This window comes from Terrapene carolina, unplaced genomic scaffold (genome assembly GCF_002925995.2).
Source record: "Terrapene carolina triunguis isolate 2854851 unplaced genomic scaffold, T_m_triunguis-2.0 Scaffold230, whole genome shotgun sequence".
NCBI lineage: Eukaryota > Metazoa > Chordata > Testudines > Emydidae > Terrapene > Terrapene triunguis.
Genome location: NW_020664581.1, coordinates 215,016 through 230,959, shown reverse-complemented (window position 1 = coordinate 230,959; position 15,944 = coordinate 215,016). Strand labels below are relative to the sequence as shown.

The 15,944-nt window shown below is 50.2% G+C and overlaps 1 protein-coding gene across 1 annotated transcript in view; it reads right to left on the bottom strand.

The window, feature by feature from the left end:
* HCLS1 (hematopoietic cell-specific Lyn substrate 1) overlaps positions 1-15,944 on the bottom strand; it is a 48,187-nt gene that overhangs the window by 1,651 nt on the left and 30,592 nt on the right. The window contains exons 6-11 of the mRNA XM_026656388.2: positions 14,998-15,053; positions 8,018-8,087; positions 7,540-7,694; positions 4,324-4,437; positions 2,524-2,854; positions 506-577 (exon numbers count right to left, since the gene is read on the bottom strand). Of these exons, the coding sequence (XP_026512173.1) occupies positions 506-577; positions 2,524-2,854; positions 4,324-4,437; positions 7,540-7,694; positions 8,018-8,087; positions 14,998-15,053 (798 nt within the window). The remainder of the gene's footprint in view (positions 1-505; positions 578-2,523; positions 2,855-4,323; positions 4,438-7,539; positions 7,695-8,017; positions 8,088-14,997; positions 15,054-15,944) is intronic.

Sequence of the window (15,944 nt, the reverse complement as noted above, 5' to 3'; positions counted from 1 at the left end):
CCTGCCCAAACCCTGAGCCCCTTCCAGCACCTAAACTCCCTCCCAGAACTTGCACCCTGCACCCTCTCCTGCACCCCAACCCCATGCCCCAGGCTCAGCCTGGAGCCTCCTCCCACATTCCAAACCCCTCAGCCCTAGCCCAGAGCCCACACCCCCTCCTGCACCCCAAGCCCCTGAGGGTGGGGGAGAGTGAGCGACGGAGGGAGGAGGGATGGAGTGAGTGGGGCGGGGCCTCAGAGAAGGGGCAGGGGCGGGGCCTCGGGGCAGGGCAAGAGTGTTTGGGTTTGTGTGATTAGACGGTTGGCAACCCTAAGTGTGACGTGCCCTCATAGCTAGAGACTGGCTGAGGCCTTGAAGCAGGAGGTTAATATCGCATCGTTATACAGGGAGAACCTGCAGCCCCTCCCCTTCCCCTACAGGCGATCCAGGCTGACTCCTCCCACATCTTCCCATACAGGCAGATCACCCCCTTCCCCTGCTCCCCAGGCCAAGCAGACAGACTCACCTCCTTGGTAGTCGTACAGAGCCACAGCAGAAGGCCCAGCATCATCCGCCTCGTACACATTCTCAGATACTTCTGCAGGAAAACACCAGAGGATGGCTCAGGAGAGGCAGCCCCGAACTATGCACAGACCCTGCCAGGTTTACAGGGGTGATCTCCCCCTCCCCTTCTGAGCCTCGGGCCCCATCATCGGGGAAAGGCCTCACCCCTTTCTCAGAGTGGCTGTTGTCTCTGCGGGAAAGGGCCAGACCAGACAGAGCACTCCCTGCACCTCTCGGTCCTTAGCCAGGGCACAAGATGGACTAGGGTGACCAGATGTCCCGATTTTATAGGGACAGGCCCAATTTTTGGGTCTTTTTCTTATATAGGCTCCTATTACCCCCCACCCCTTGTCCTGATTTTTCACACTTGCTGTCTGGTCACCCTAAGATGGATGCACTGGCTGACACTTACCACAAGGTAGTCAGGCACCCAGCTCTCACTGAATGGGAAAGAGAAGTGCCTTACAATGCGATTCACAAAAGCCAGCACATTAGGCGGGAAGCCAGCTAAGCTAGCCACTGGTAGCGGCCTGGCCCTGGGCCATGCACTGTCTGGTACTCGCTCAGGGAGAGGGTCCTAGCTGCTGCCAAACAGAGAGGGTCCAGGTGCGTGGCCAAAAGCAGGCCAGGACACAGCCCGGCTGGGCCAAAGCGCCATAGCCAGACTCGCTTTCACTCGGGCTCCCAGGCCCAGGCTGAGTGTTCAGTGTTCAGCTCTGAGATCCAGCTTTGTTAGCACCTCCCACACAAGTGCCCATGTACTCCACTCTGGTGCCTCTCCGGTGCCCAGCACCTGCTTCATGGGCTGGCAGGATGCAGGACTCTTCTCAGTTGTTTCCTTCTGCGCGGGTGCAGGGCCAGCACTGGGCACTGTCTCCTGCAGGTGCTGGGTACCGACAAGGTGGGCAGGAAGGTGCTAGTTATTTTGGTTTGTTAAAATGAGCCTCTTCCACTGTATCGAACTGATCCTTTGCCATCTACAAGTAAACAGAACCACCCCTTGCCCCATCATCCCTTCTGAGCCCCTGGGACACTGGGTTAAAAGCTGACAGGGGGATTTGGCTGCACACTCCTAGCAGGCATGAAAACCTCAGCCACAGACCAGACAGGGCCGGCTCCAGCTTTTTTGCCGCCCCAAGCGGCGAAGCGGGGGGGGAAAGAAGATAAAGCCGCGAGCGGCAGCACTTCAGCAGCAGCTCCACCGCGCTGCTTTCATTTTTCGGCAGCAATTTGGCGGTGGGTCCTTCGCTCCGAGAAGGACTGAGGGACCCACCGCCGAATTGCCGCCGAAGACCCGGACGTGCTGCCCCTTTCCATTGGCCACCCCAAGCACCAGCTTCTTTCACTGGTGCCTGGAGCCGGCCCTGCTGTGAGCCACAAGGGAGCGCGTGCCACTCAGCTCCTCTCACTCAGAATGCCCTGCTGGCAGCCACTCCCTTTGAAACCAGCAGGTATCAACTCTGAAGGCCTCACACCAGGAAGGTGCAGGCTCTAAATCGCTTAGGCATTTGTAGGTCAACATCAGTTCTTTGAACTGCAGCTGGAAATGAACCAAATCTGCACAGACTTTGGGGCATGGCTGGAAATCACTCCCTGCAAAACACAGCACCAAGCGCTGAATTGCACCAGAGCACACTGCATTGTCCCATCCTCGGGCGAGCCCGCCCTGGCCCCTCTTGAACAGGTGAGTCTATTGCTGGCCCAGGACTAGCTGAGCTAGTCTCAGAACTTAGAGCAAGGCAGTGCTTTGCTTACCCCCCACCCCGTCACCATTTCTCCCAACTGGAAGAGCAAAGCAGGCTGCCCCCAGCAAGGCTCCCCACGGTGTCTGGGGAAGCCAATCGCTGCAGAGCAACATGATGCTGAGTTTCTCTCTGGCGTTTTTATGGCACCACAGTGCCTGCCTGGCCTAGCTCTGAAGTGCAGACAGACACCTGTGTCCCTAGAGACATGCCCCAGGACTTGTTCCCTGTCACTCACCAGGGCAGGGAATGTTCCCGATGCTGCTGGATGCACTCTCTGGGGGGATCTCCTCATAGTCCTCACTCGTATCAACACCCTCATCGTAGATGGCCTCTGACTCCCTCGAGGGCTCCGGCAGCTCCTCATAGTCTCTGTCCACATCAGCACCATCTTTATAGTCTGAGGGCTCTGGCAGCTCCTCATAGTCCCCTTGCAGATCCACGCTGTCGGCATAGATGGCCTCCTCCTCATGCGACTCCTCATGCAGCTTGCTGGAACCTTCTTCCAGGTCTGAGGGCCGCGGTGGCAGTGCAGGGGGCTGTTCCTCATCCTGTATGTCTGCCTCTTGCTGTGCAGTGAGGGAAGAATGGGAAACTAACCCATGTCAAGTATAAACTATGGGGCAGGGACTCGACCTGCGTGTGTCTGTGCATCGCCAGTATTAAGGTGTCTGATCCCAGAGGGGGGTGCTACATGCTACCTGCAGATAGTGCCCATCACCAGAAGGGCTTTTAAGGAAACATCCCAATAAGAGATTTAAGCATCTGCCCAAGAACTGTGCAGAGCCACAGGACGTGAGCTTTACCTGGCAGGTGCCAATCTCACCACTGGCAAAACTGCCATTTGTAAGCTAGTCCCAAGGGAAGGGAGCTGCTGGAAACTGCAAACCAGCCGAAACCCTGTGGTTTAAAAATGGCTGAGCCAGTTTAAACCAAATGCTGATAAAAAACAACACACATCCCCGGCTACAGCAAGGCAATTTGGGGCAAGTGCTGTCAGGATTGTGTGCCTTGTCCAGCTGCTATACAAGCGATACCATAGCACATTGAAATGGTAACAGGAAACATGAGCTGATTACATTCAATATGGGCAGAGATCAGACCCAATCAGCAATATAGATCTGTCTCAGCAAGTGTGTGCGTGTGTCAAGCTCTGAAGAGTGCAAGTGACACACTACATATTACAGCTATAGCATAAAGACTGAGAAATCACCTCTGAGAGAAGATTGGTGGCGAGTGTGTGTGTGTGTGTGTGTTGAAGTATAGAAGCATAGACATTACGTTGGAACCTTATATTTAAGTGTATATAACAGCAACAAAGTGAGAGGTCTGTATGAGGCACACCAGTATACGTATGGCCTAACAGCTTTTGGTTAAAAGTTATTCATAGCATTCCAAATACCGGTCACAATGTGTTCTGTGGCCATAAAGAGTGGTGTGGTGTGGCTCTCTCTCTTTGAAGCTGCTGGAAGCTATTAACACCTACTTGACAGGATTTTACACACACTAGTCCTGAGGTTGAACTGACTCTGTGCAGGCTTCCTGAAAAGTCCTGAAAAGCCGGTTCTGGCCTGTGCTTTAGCAGAGCGTTAAGCTGAGGTGCAGAAAGACTTAGTGTGCACTTTATATAACATTGCTGCAGCAGCTCCCTGCCCCGTTACAGAGACGTGGGCACAGCCCAGCATTATCAACATCTGGTACTATCCAGAGCCACTTAGAACTGGTACTATCCAGAGCCACTTAGAACTGGAACCATTCTCCCAGTGTTCCAGGCCTCTCGTGCTGCCCTGTGAAATCTCTTCTGCCCCTCAGCTGTGCTTCGGGTATTTGCCCACTCAGCTGCTGCTGACCCCTCCCCTGAGTACAGTTCCAGATTTGGTCTGCAAAAGGGTGGAAGCGTAAAGTGCCCAGTAGCCATGACCCCCTCCCCACACTGCCCTCCCTTCATAGTAACAGCCCTCCCCCCCCCACACCGATTCTGACCTACACACTGTCCTTCCCCGGCAGCTGTGGCCCTCACCCAGTGCTGCCCCCGTACCTGCTGTCTCTGTGGACTAGGCAGCATTGCTGGTTCTTTGCAAACCCTCCTGGGTACCAGAGCTGGCGTGGGACCTGGCTCGTTACGGTTCGTCTCCTCACTCTCCTGGGTTTCCTTTAAGGAGAGAGATCATCAGCACCATTCAGTCTTTTTGCATAGGATCCAGAGTGACTCCCTTTCCTACTCCCGATGGGACAGTTTACACACAAGCCTCATTCTCCTCTCACTGGAGCCTGTCCCATTTCCCATAAAGCCCACTCAGGAGACTAAGGGACCTAATGGCAATGGACCCATTGCTCGTGTGGGACCTGCAGGAATCAGCCTCAGGAAGGGTCCACTCAGCAAGAACATAGGTGCAGGAACTAGGGGTGCTGCCGCACCTCCTGGCTTGAAGTGGTTTCCAGTATATACAGGATTTACAGCTTAGTTAAATGGCTCTCAGCCCCCCCACTGTATAAATGGTTCCAGCACCTCTGAGCAGGAATGCTTCTCATTCAGGAAGCCACCACCCCCATCCATGTGCCAGAAAGGGCCACAGTGTGGGGAAAGGCTGAGACCAGTCCCCAGTGCTCTGTGGAGGGAAAGGGGTACCTGGTCACATAGTGGAGGTTCTTATCATAGAAATGTAGAACTGGAAGGGACCTCAAGGGTCCTGCACTGAGTCAGGACCAAGTAAACCCTAGACTATCCCTGACAAGTATTTGTCCAACCTGTTTTTAACTACAGGGATTCCACAACCTCTCTTGGAAGCCTGTACCAGAACTTAACTACCTGTAAGTTTTACCTAATATCTAACCTAAATCTCCTTTGCTGCAAATAAACCCATTACTTCTAGTCCTGCCTTCTGTGGCCGTGGAGAACAATTGATCACAGTGCTCTTTGTAAGAACCTTTAACATATTGGAAGACTTATCAGGTCCCTCCCTCACTCTTCTTTTCTCAAGATTAAACGTGCCCGGTTTTTAAAACCTTTCCTCATAGGTCAAGTTTTCAAAAAACTTTTATCATTTTTGTTGCTCTTCACTGGATTCTTTGCAACTTGTCCACATCTTTCCTAAAGTGTGGAACCCACAATGACATTAGCCTTTTATGCAACTGCATCACATTATTGACTCATGTGCAATTTGTGATCCACTAGAACCCCCAGATCCTTTTCAGCAGTACTGCCACCTACCCAGTTATTCCCCATTTTATAGTTTTGCATTTAATTTTTCCTTTCTAGGTGTGGTACTTTGCACTTGTCTTTGCTGAATTTCATCTTGATTTCAGACCAATATTCCAATTTGACATGGTCATTTTGAATTCTAACCCTGTCCTCCAAAGTCCTAGCAACCCCTCCCAGGTTGGTGTCATCCGCAATGTTATAAGCATCTATACTCTCCACTCCGTTACCAAAATCATTAATGGAAATATTGAAATATTTTGAATATTCAAATATATTAAAATATTGAATAAGCACAGACCCCTGCAGGACCCTACTAGCTACATCCCCCCAGTTTGTCAGTCTTGGGGGCATATAAGGTGGACTCAAAACTCTGGTCTGTGCATCTGGGTCAAGAAGAATCCAGTCCCTGCACTGGGGAGTGGGGAGGGCCCTGCCTGGTGCTGGGATGAATTGGGTCCATGCATCGGGGTCACGGGGAGCAGGAAGGGCCATGTCTGGTGCTGGAGTGAGTCTGGTCCATGCATCAGGGAGCGGCGAGGGCCCTGTCTGGTGCTGGGATGAGTCCGGTTCATGTAGACAGCGCTATGTTGACGGGAGAGCTTCTCCCATCGACATCGCTACTGCCTCTCGGGGAGGTGGAGTACCTACGCCAACAGGAGAAGCTCTCCCATCAGCACAGGTACCTGCGTCACTAAACACTACAGAGGTGCTGCTGCAGTGCTATAGGTGTGGACAAACTCTAAAGGTCGGTATAACTATGTTGATTTGCCACACCCCTGAGGGTATGTCTACACTACAGGATTAATCCGAATTTAGATAATTCGAATTTGGGAAACAGGTTGTATAAATTCGATTGTGCGCGGCCACACTAAGCACCTTAATTCGGTTTTTAACCACATTAATTCGGTGGTGTGCGGCCACACTACTCCATTAATTTAAACACAGTAATTCGGTGGTGTGCGGCCACACTAACCCTAATTCGAATTAACAAAATCGATTTAGGCTCTACTCCGTTCGTCGAGGTGGAGTACAGAAATCGATTTAAAGGGCCCTTTAATTCGAATTAACTGGCTCTGTAGTGTGGACGGGTGAAGGGTTAATTCGGATTAACGCTGCTAAATCCGAATTAATCCCGTAGTGTAGACCAGGCCTGAGTGATGCAGTTATACCAACATAAGTTTGTAGTGTAGACCAGGGCTCAGAAAGAAGAGAAAGATTCTCCCAAAGGGCTCCAAGTGCTGGAGGGCTGATGTCTCCTTTCTCAATTGCTATTGTAACCAGCTTTTCAAAATTCAAAAATGGGACACATGCAGGAGCTCCGTCCCCTCTGTGGCCCCTCCCCCTGTCCTCCTCTTCCCCCCTGAGGCCCCACCCCATGGCCAGGCCAGAAGTCAGATTGGGGCCATAGTAAGAGCCACCCAGGGAGCTCAGGCCGCTGTGGGGAGCCCCAGATCCTCCACTTGCCCTGGGTGGGGGGCCTGAGAGCAGCACCCAGCCCGTGTCCCCACCCCCGGGGCACGCCCCCCCAGGGCAGGTGGAGAGTCTGAGGATCCCCACAGTGGCCCGGGATCCCTGGGCAGCTCTTATCACAGTCCGGCGGCCTGGTCAGGGCCGGAGCCTTGTGGGGAAGAGGAGGAGCAGCGAGGGACGGGCCCTCATGGCAAGGGGGGATTAAGGACCACCTCAGCCTCCTCACTGGGAAGAGTCTGGGGCCGTCCCCAAGCCTTGGGCAGTCGTGGAGCAGTGCTGCAGGGAATCCAGGACAAATGCTGTCCCAGAGACAATTTGGGATGGGTGGTCACCCTGGTGTGGGTCTGCCCTGAGGCAGGCAGATCAGGCACTGGCCTGGAAATCAGGATGCCTGGCTCCAACACTAACTTGTTGAGGGGGTTTGGGCAAGTCCCTGCCCGCCCTGAGAGAGGGGGACAATGCTGCTGTGCTCCCGTGTCCACAGCCTGGCTGTGCTCCCTTCAGCACACAGCCACCCCAGAGCCTGGCCCCACCAGGGGGGACAGGGCAGCACTGGCCGTGGCTGGGCATTGGGCCCCTCACCTGCTGCTGCTGCTGCTGCTGGGCTGCCTGGCGCTCCCGCTGCTCCCGGGCCTGGCGCCTCACTCGTTCCTCCTCCACCCGCTTCCTATTCTCTTCGTCAGCCGACTTGGCCATGCTCTCGAATCGCGACTTCAGGCTTCTGGCTCCACTGGAGGCTGCACAGAGAAATGGCTTCTCAGGAACAGGCACCCTGGGTCAGCTTGCTGGGACACGCCACCCAACCGGCCTCCCCTGTCTCCAGGGCACCCACCCCGGGATCCTCCTCCCTCTTAATGGGCTGCCTCCATCCCCCCCAGGCCAAACCCACTGACTCCATCATCTTCCCCCTCCAGCCTGCAGGCCAAACCCGCACAACCCCCCAGCCACATGCCCGGTGCAGTTTCTGACTGCGGAGGCTTGTAGGAACAGCCATGGAATACAGTCTCTTCCCAGGTGCAGGGCCAGGGCTAGGCACTCTGGTTGTTTCCGAGTGTCTTACCTGCCTCCACAGGTTTGGTCTTCTCATATGAGGAAGTTGGAGCTTCCATCTCATTAAAGCCAGCGGCGCTCTGAAAAGGGAAGAGAATGGCACATCCAGCATGCCAGGGATGTCCCCAGGGCAATGGCCCAGCCAGACACCCATCTGGATTCTATTCCCAGTTCTGCCACTGGCCTGCTGTGTGACACTGGGTGAGTCACGTCTCTCTGTGCTTCAGTTTCCCCACTCTATAGCACCTCGGGGGCTTGGGAGCCAGAAGGAGTGTCTTAGTTCTTCCACTGACTATTAATATTGTTAATTTCTGTTGCTAATTCTTTTCACTTCTCAACCTGGCCACAATAATGGAATGCTGACATGGGCAGCAGAAAATAGGGAAATAACAAGTAGAAATATAATTAATGATATTCAACATGGTTTTGTAGAAAATAGGTCTTGTCAAACCAACCTGGTTGTCACAGGGCAGCATCTGAAGCACCCTCCAGCAGCAGGCCATGGCAGACCAGCACGCCTGCCTCAGTGTCCCTCTTTCAAAATCCCCAGTAATGCCATGCAAGCTTTCTTGCCTCAATTTTCCTCCTCCTTGGGGCCAGTTTATTACAAAATCATAGTGGAAAATAGACCATAACAAAAGCCCCAAAACATAGTCCACTGATCACTCTCTATGCACATAGTCCTTAACATCTAATCTTTCAACACTCCACATACCCATGTGGCATCTTCCACCAAACCTGGGCTCTTCTTCAGTCCTCTCCTTCCTTCTGCCAGGTCAACTGCCCAGCCCTTCTAGCTGGAGTGCAAATCCACTCTTCCCAGAAGGCAAGCCCATGCACTGTTCCCCTGGCTTCAGCTCTCCAGCATGGAGACATCAGCCCTTCTGCAGCTCCCCTGCCTTCAGCCCTCTCCAGCCCTTAGCTTCAGCTTGCTGGCTTAGAAGTCAGCAATCAACTCCCGCTGCTGCTCTGTGGCCTTCAGCCCTCTCCAGCCCACTGGCCCAGGCTCTCTGGCTTGGGGAGGTCAGCTGGCAAACCCCTCTAGCTGATCTCCTGCTCCAGCCTTCCCCCAGGCATCAGCTACAGCTTCCTTCAGGGAGCCTCCTCCAGTCCCCTGGTTCCTGGCAGCTCTCACCTGCCCTTGCCAGACTGAACTCCAGCAGCTTTCACCTAAGCCTCTGCCTCACCAACTCTCAGGCTGTTCTGTCCGTTTCTATGGCCCAGATGCCTTTCTTTAAGCTCGGTTGGGGGTCAGCTGACAAGTCACAGGTGTGCTGCTCTCTTCCTTCTTAAATGTCCTGTGCCATGCTGTGAAACTGATATTCTTTCAGGAGAGTACTTGCCTGCTTGATAAAGGTAACTGTGCTGAGGTAATAGACCCGTGTAAGGCATTAGCTTTAGTTCTGCACAGCATTCTGCTTAAAAAATAGCATTGTATACAAACCAATATGACATCTATCAAATGGATTAAAAACTGGTTAACTGATTGGTCCTGCTTTGGGCAGGGGGTTGGGCTAGACGACCTCCTGAGGTTGCTTCCAACCCTGATATTCTATGATTCTATGATAGTACACCTAACAATTGTAAATGGGGAATCGTCAATGAATAGGGATGTTTCTTATGGGATGAGAGGAAAGGTTCTCTCATGGATCGGTAACTGGTTAAAAGTTAGGAAACAAAGGGTAGGAATAAATGGTCAGTTTTCAGAATGGAGAGAAGTAAATAGTGGTGTCCCCCAGGAGTCTGTACTGGGACCAGTCCTATTGAACATATTTATGAATGATCTGGAAAAAGGGGTAAACAGTGAGGTGGCAAAATTTGCAGATGATACAAAACTACTCAAGATAATTAAGTCCCAGGAAGACTGCGAAGAGCTACAAAAGGATCTCACAAAACTGGGTGACTGGGCAACAAAATGGCAGATGAAATTCAAAGTTGATAAATGAAAATTAATGCACATTGTAAAACATAATCCCAACTATACATATAAAATGATGGGGACTAAATTAGCTGTTACCACTCAAGAGAGAGATCTTGGAGTCATTGTGGATAGTTCTCTGAAAACATCCACTCAATGTCCAGAGGCATTCATAAAGTGAACAAAATGTTGGGAATCATTAAGCAAGGGATTGATAATAAGACAGAAAATATCATATTGCCTCTATATAAATCCAATGGTACATCCACATCTTGAATACTGCGTGCAGATGTGGTCGCCCCATCTCAAAAAGATATATTGGAATTGGAAAAGGTTCAGCAAAGGGCAACAAAAATGATTAGGGGGTATGGAATGACTTCCGTATGAGGAGAGATTAATAAGACTGGGACTTTTCAGCTTGGAAAAGAGGCGACTAAGGGGGGATATGATTGAGGTCTATAAAATCATGACTGGTCTGGAGAAAGTAAATAAGGAAGTGTTATTCACTCCTTCTCATAACACAAGAACTAGGGTCACCAAATGAAATTAATAGGCAGCAGATTTAAAACAAACAAAAGGAAGTATTTTTTCACACAACACACAGTCAACCTGTGGAACTCCTTGCCAGAGGATGTTGTGAAGGCCAAGATTATAACAGGGTTCAAAAAAGAACTAGATAAGTTCATGGGGGATAGTCCATCAATGGCTATTAGCCAGGATGGGCAGGGATGGTGTTCCTAGAAGCTGGGAATGGGCGACAGGATGGATCACTTGATGATTACCTGTTCTGTTCATTCCCTCTGGGGCCCTTGGCATTGGCCACTGTCGGAAGACAGGATACTAGGCTAGATGGACCTTTGGTCTGACCCAGTATGGCCGTTCTTATTTCCTGTAACTGTAACCCAAGCCTGCCTGGTATGGCACTCAGTCCCCCTCCAGTGGCACCTAGATCATCTAGAGATTGAGTCTGCTTACCGCCTTAGCTAAGAGCCACATAGCTTTTAGCTCATGCAGTAGAGACTCGTACACTAAACTCCAGAGGTTCCCAGGTTCGATCCTGCCTGCTGACAGACGGGGGTCTGTCCGCGTTACACAATGATCAGTGCTAGTTAAGGGTTTCATCAATTGATTTGGAAGAAAATTTTTTAAAAGCCTTTGCTGGTAAAGTTTGCAGATGAGACAAGCAGTAGTGGAGTGGTGGTTAATGAGGAAGACAGGTCATTGACACAAAGTGATCTGTACATTCCCACACATTTGGGAAGACTTCTTAAACAAGCCCCCACACCAGTGATTGCCTGCATTCTCCAAGGTCAGGACATTCACTCTGCAAGATGTCCTGGACGCCCAACAGGAGGCATGACCAGAGAATCCTATTCCTGGCCTGTGAAAGAGAGTCATGAACTGGTGCCACTCCTGACCAAAATAGCTAGCACCTCATTCAGGGAAGGAATCATCTCTTCTCCCTTCAAATTCACAATAGGGCAAGTGACACTGAAAAAGCCAACCCTGGACACATTGGTTCTAACCAACTACTGCCCAGCATCAAAGCTCCCACCCCTGAGCAAGCTCATAAAGAGGGTAGGCGAATGCCTAATTCAAGATAATCTAATTGATGTTAATATCCTAGACCTGGCATCATTTGGATTAAGGCCCAGACATGGGACGGAAACCATTTTAGTGGCATGGATGGCACTCTCCTGATATCAATGGATAGAGGGCAGTCAGTCATCTATTCTCATCCTCTTGGACCTCGCTGCAGCATTTAGTACTGTCCACCACGAGAGTCATGGATTCATATTTCCTAGATTCCAAAGCCAGAAGGGACCATTGTGATCATCTAATCTGACCTCCTGTATAACACAGGCCAGAGACCTGCCCTGAAATAATTCCTAGAGCAGGGGTAGGCAACCTATGGCACACAAGCTGATTTTCAGTGGCACTCACGCTGCCCGGGTCCTGGCCACCGGTCCGGGGGGCTCTGCATTTTAATTTAATTTTAAATGAAGCTTCTTAAACATTTAAAAAAAACTTATTTACTTTATATACAACAATAGTTTAGTTATATATTATAGACTTATAGAAAGAGACCTTCTAAAAACGTTAAAATGTATTACTGGCACGCGAAACCTTAAATTAGAGTGAATAAATGAAGACTCGGCACACCACTTCTGAAAGGTTGCCAACCCCTGTCCTAGAGCATGGGTTTTAGACAAACATCCAACTTTGGTTTAAAAGTTGTCAGTGATGGAGAATCCACCATGATCTTTGTAAATTGTTCCACTGGTTTATTGTCCTTACTGTTAAAAGTGTACACTTTATTTCCAGTCTGATACTGCAGTCTCACCTAAGAGAGGTGACTCAGTTCCAGGGGAATGTGCTAAAATGGTCGGTTCCCGGAGGGACTCATCCAATGAGTGGTGATGGGAAACTGCACCTCTGCCACTAGACTCCTCAACTGTGGAGTCCCACAAGGATCAATTCTCGGTCCAGTCCAATTTTAATGTCGATATGCATAGCTTAGGGGGCTCTTTGATTCCTCACTGACACTGAGCTCTCACAAAACAAACCGTTTCTAGTTGGCTAGGAGACTTCATCCCATCCTGGTGGCCTGGATTATGCACATCTTTGTCAACTCCTTTCTGGGCTACAGTAGTGCAGTGCACCTGGGTATGAAGCCATCAGCACTTAGGAAACTCCAGCTGGCACAGAATGCTGCCATGTGTCTCCTCAGCAACATAGGTTACCATGAGAGCATCCAACCTGCTCTCTGCTCCTGACACTGGCTGGCTATAGAATATCACATCAAGTTCAAGGTCTCAATCCTTATCTTCAGGCCTAGACCCATCATATCTAAAAGAGCCTAAGCTCCAGGATGTAGACCATGGTCAACAAGTCCCCTACTCTGCACAACAGAGCTGGCTACACCAAGTGTAAGGCCATTTCTGTAGGAGTCAGTGCTTTCTCAGCGGCCAGTCCCAGACTGTCAAACAAAGGAACTAAGGACCACCCCAAATCTCACCACCATTGCTCTGCTCCAAGTGCCAGGCACACTTCTGAAACCTGCCTTCTCTAACATGCACAGAGCAAAATGCACATAAAATACCCCCAAAACAATGAAAACCATACCAAACCAAAACACTCCACTGCACACAAAATTCTCCCCCTGGGGAGAGGGAAAGAACAAACAACACGTGACAGCTCTTAGTCACAACCGTCAATGAATGATAGGAAGGTGCTCAAATACTGCAGTTTGAGTGCAATATGAGAACCTGTATAGAATCGAATCTAGATAGCTTATCCTTGTGGGTAAAATCAAACCAGGAGCCCAACACTTTCCCCTGCATACGCTGCACCTGTAGGACCCTAACATTCCATTTCCTTTGCGCCCGCAGCACATCTGTCCACATGTGCAGTACTGGAGATGAGGCAGGTAGCTACAAAGGTAATTTCCTGCAGAGCCATGGCCTTTGCGCATGCTCACTACTGTTATTGACCATGCAGCCTCCCTTCCCATTGCACCTTCTGAACTCAGTAAGAAAATACCCAACCACCCAACCAACTGTGACTGCACAGCGCAGGATCCCAAAAAGCTGGTAACTCAGCCAGACCCAAACCAATGGGCAGTGGAACACACTGAGCCAGTGGTTCCCAAACTTTAACAACTTGTGAACCCCTTTCACTAAAATGTCAAGTCTCGCGAACCCCCTCCTAAAAATGAATATTTCCAGGGATTTTCTCCTTTACCTGAGTATAAATTATAAAAGCAGTGACTTGGAAATATAAAAATTGTTTTTATGACATGCTTATTACACACTATTTATTATTTATTATTATTTATAATTACAGTATTTTTATTACATTATGAAAACGGCAAAACTCTTCCAGATGTCACTTTCATAGCTTGTATCACTTTGAATAAGCCTGTTATAAGACAAGGCTCCTATGTTTCATCAAGGAGTATCAGATGAAACAGCATGAAGGTATTTAAGAAGCCAACTCAAAGAGTTCCTCCTACACAAGCATTCAGGTTCTTGAGCAGTCCAGGCAAACAATGCACGTTACAACAAAGCTTAAACTTGTTCTTCATAATAATTTTAAAAACAATACTAGCTGCCTATTTAATTTTAAAAACAGCAAAAAATATCCACGTCCCTTTCCATTTCTTATAAGGAATCTTGAAGTTTAAATCTCCTCAGTGTGATAGATATGCTTGCTTTGATCTGCTTAGCTCTTAGAGGTCCAGGGGCTCCGTGCTGCTGGCCCCATGCTGCCTGGGATCCCTAGCGACAGCTGGGGTCCCGCCATTAGGGAATTTTTTCCCAAGAACCCCCTGTAACATTTCGTGAACCCCCAGGGGTTCACGAACCCCCGTTTGGGAACCACTGCACTAAGCCCATTCTCGTAACTCAGACCCTGCCACGGCCCAAATGTGGGGCGCACGGTGCCAAGACGACCAGCATGAGGGCCACACAAACACTGATGAAGAAGATGGAAAATGGTGCAGGAATCCTTCTTGTTAATAGAAATGACACTTTTTGTAACCCCAGGCTTGCGATTCTTTATTTCTGATGTAAATAATTAACAATAAAGTGTGTGTGAAAGACAGAAGGGAAACGACACCAAATCTGCGTGCAAAGCAGTTTTGGGACCACAGTGAGTGAGGTCCTTCAGAATGAAGAACTTACAAGAGGAATGGTCCCTCCCTGCCAGATTCCTACTGTAGCCCCATTCGCTGCAGAGTGGTTGAGAAAAATCTTATTGTCACAGGAAGGGCATCTTTTTCTCATACAGTGAAATTCACCCCCAGGCAGAATCCAGGCCTGGGAGAATTCAGCCCAAGAGGGGAGCGATTCAGAAAGGACTTAAAATGGAAATACCACCCACATTCCATCTCTCTTCCCCCACGCTTCATCACACCAAGCCCCGCCCTTCTGCCACCACAGCTAAATAACTGCACGGGGGAAAGCCTGTGCGAGAAGTGGTGCAGCAGGTGCCACTCCCCTTTGCAGAGGAGCAAGGTTTGGGGGTTCTGGGGGCATAACTGTGAACTGTGCTGAGTGCAGCAGGCTTACCTTATCCACTCTGTCCTCCTGCACACCGTACCGACCTCCAAAGCCCTTGGCATAGTCTGCAACACACAAAGGGTTCAGTTTGCCCTCAGCTATCGGGAGAAGCTCCCATAGACTTCACTGGGAGATGCCCCACGTAGCAGGGGAAGGATTGGGCCCAAACAGATCAGGGAGAATTTTGCCCCATTCCAGCAACCCATGAACAAACAAGAACTGCCGGCAGCCAACAAATCCATTTGTACTTCAGAACTAGCCCACTCAGTCAGGTACTAATGCTGGATGCTCCTGGGGAAGGCGTGAAATCCACATTACATGGCAAACCCACATCGTGCACCCAGCACCCAATGGGCAATACTCCAGCAGGGGGAAACATCCTCCTGACTCCCCATCCGGTGCCTTGAGGCAGGGGCTTCAGAACCCTGGTCATTTCATCTTAGCCAGAGGCCTGGGAGATGCTTTGATTGGAACTGGGAAAACACTGGAAAAAGCCTCCACAGATAGTCCCTGGAATCACTGCCTGATTGTGCCCCATCCAGTGTCTGCTCCCTGCATGCCACAGGAATATGCCTGACACCGGGAATTTTAGTCAACACCTCAGAATAGCTCTGCACAGCCAATTTCAGATTCATAGCCAAGTATCTGCTCTGGAATCCTGAGTGTAACACATTCCTCCAATCAGGAACCAAAACGGACCATGGACCCTTTATGCCCATTCAATGTATCACGAATTTCAAATGCCAAGTACAAAATTAAAGGGTGTTTGTGCAGGGTCTGCATTCGTTTGTCGCAATGGCAGCAGGTGCTCCAATGGCATCTTTGTTGCTAAGGGGACCAATGCCGCATGCTCGCCATCAGGGCCGGCTCCAGGCACCAGCTGACCAAGCACGTGCTTGGGGCGGCACTTTGGGGCAGGGCGGCGCTCGATTTTTTATTTATTTATTTTTTTGATT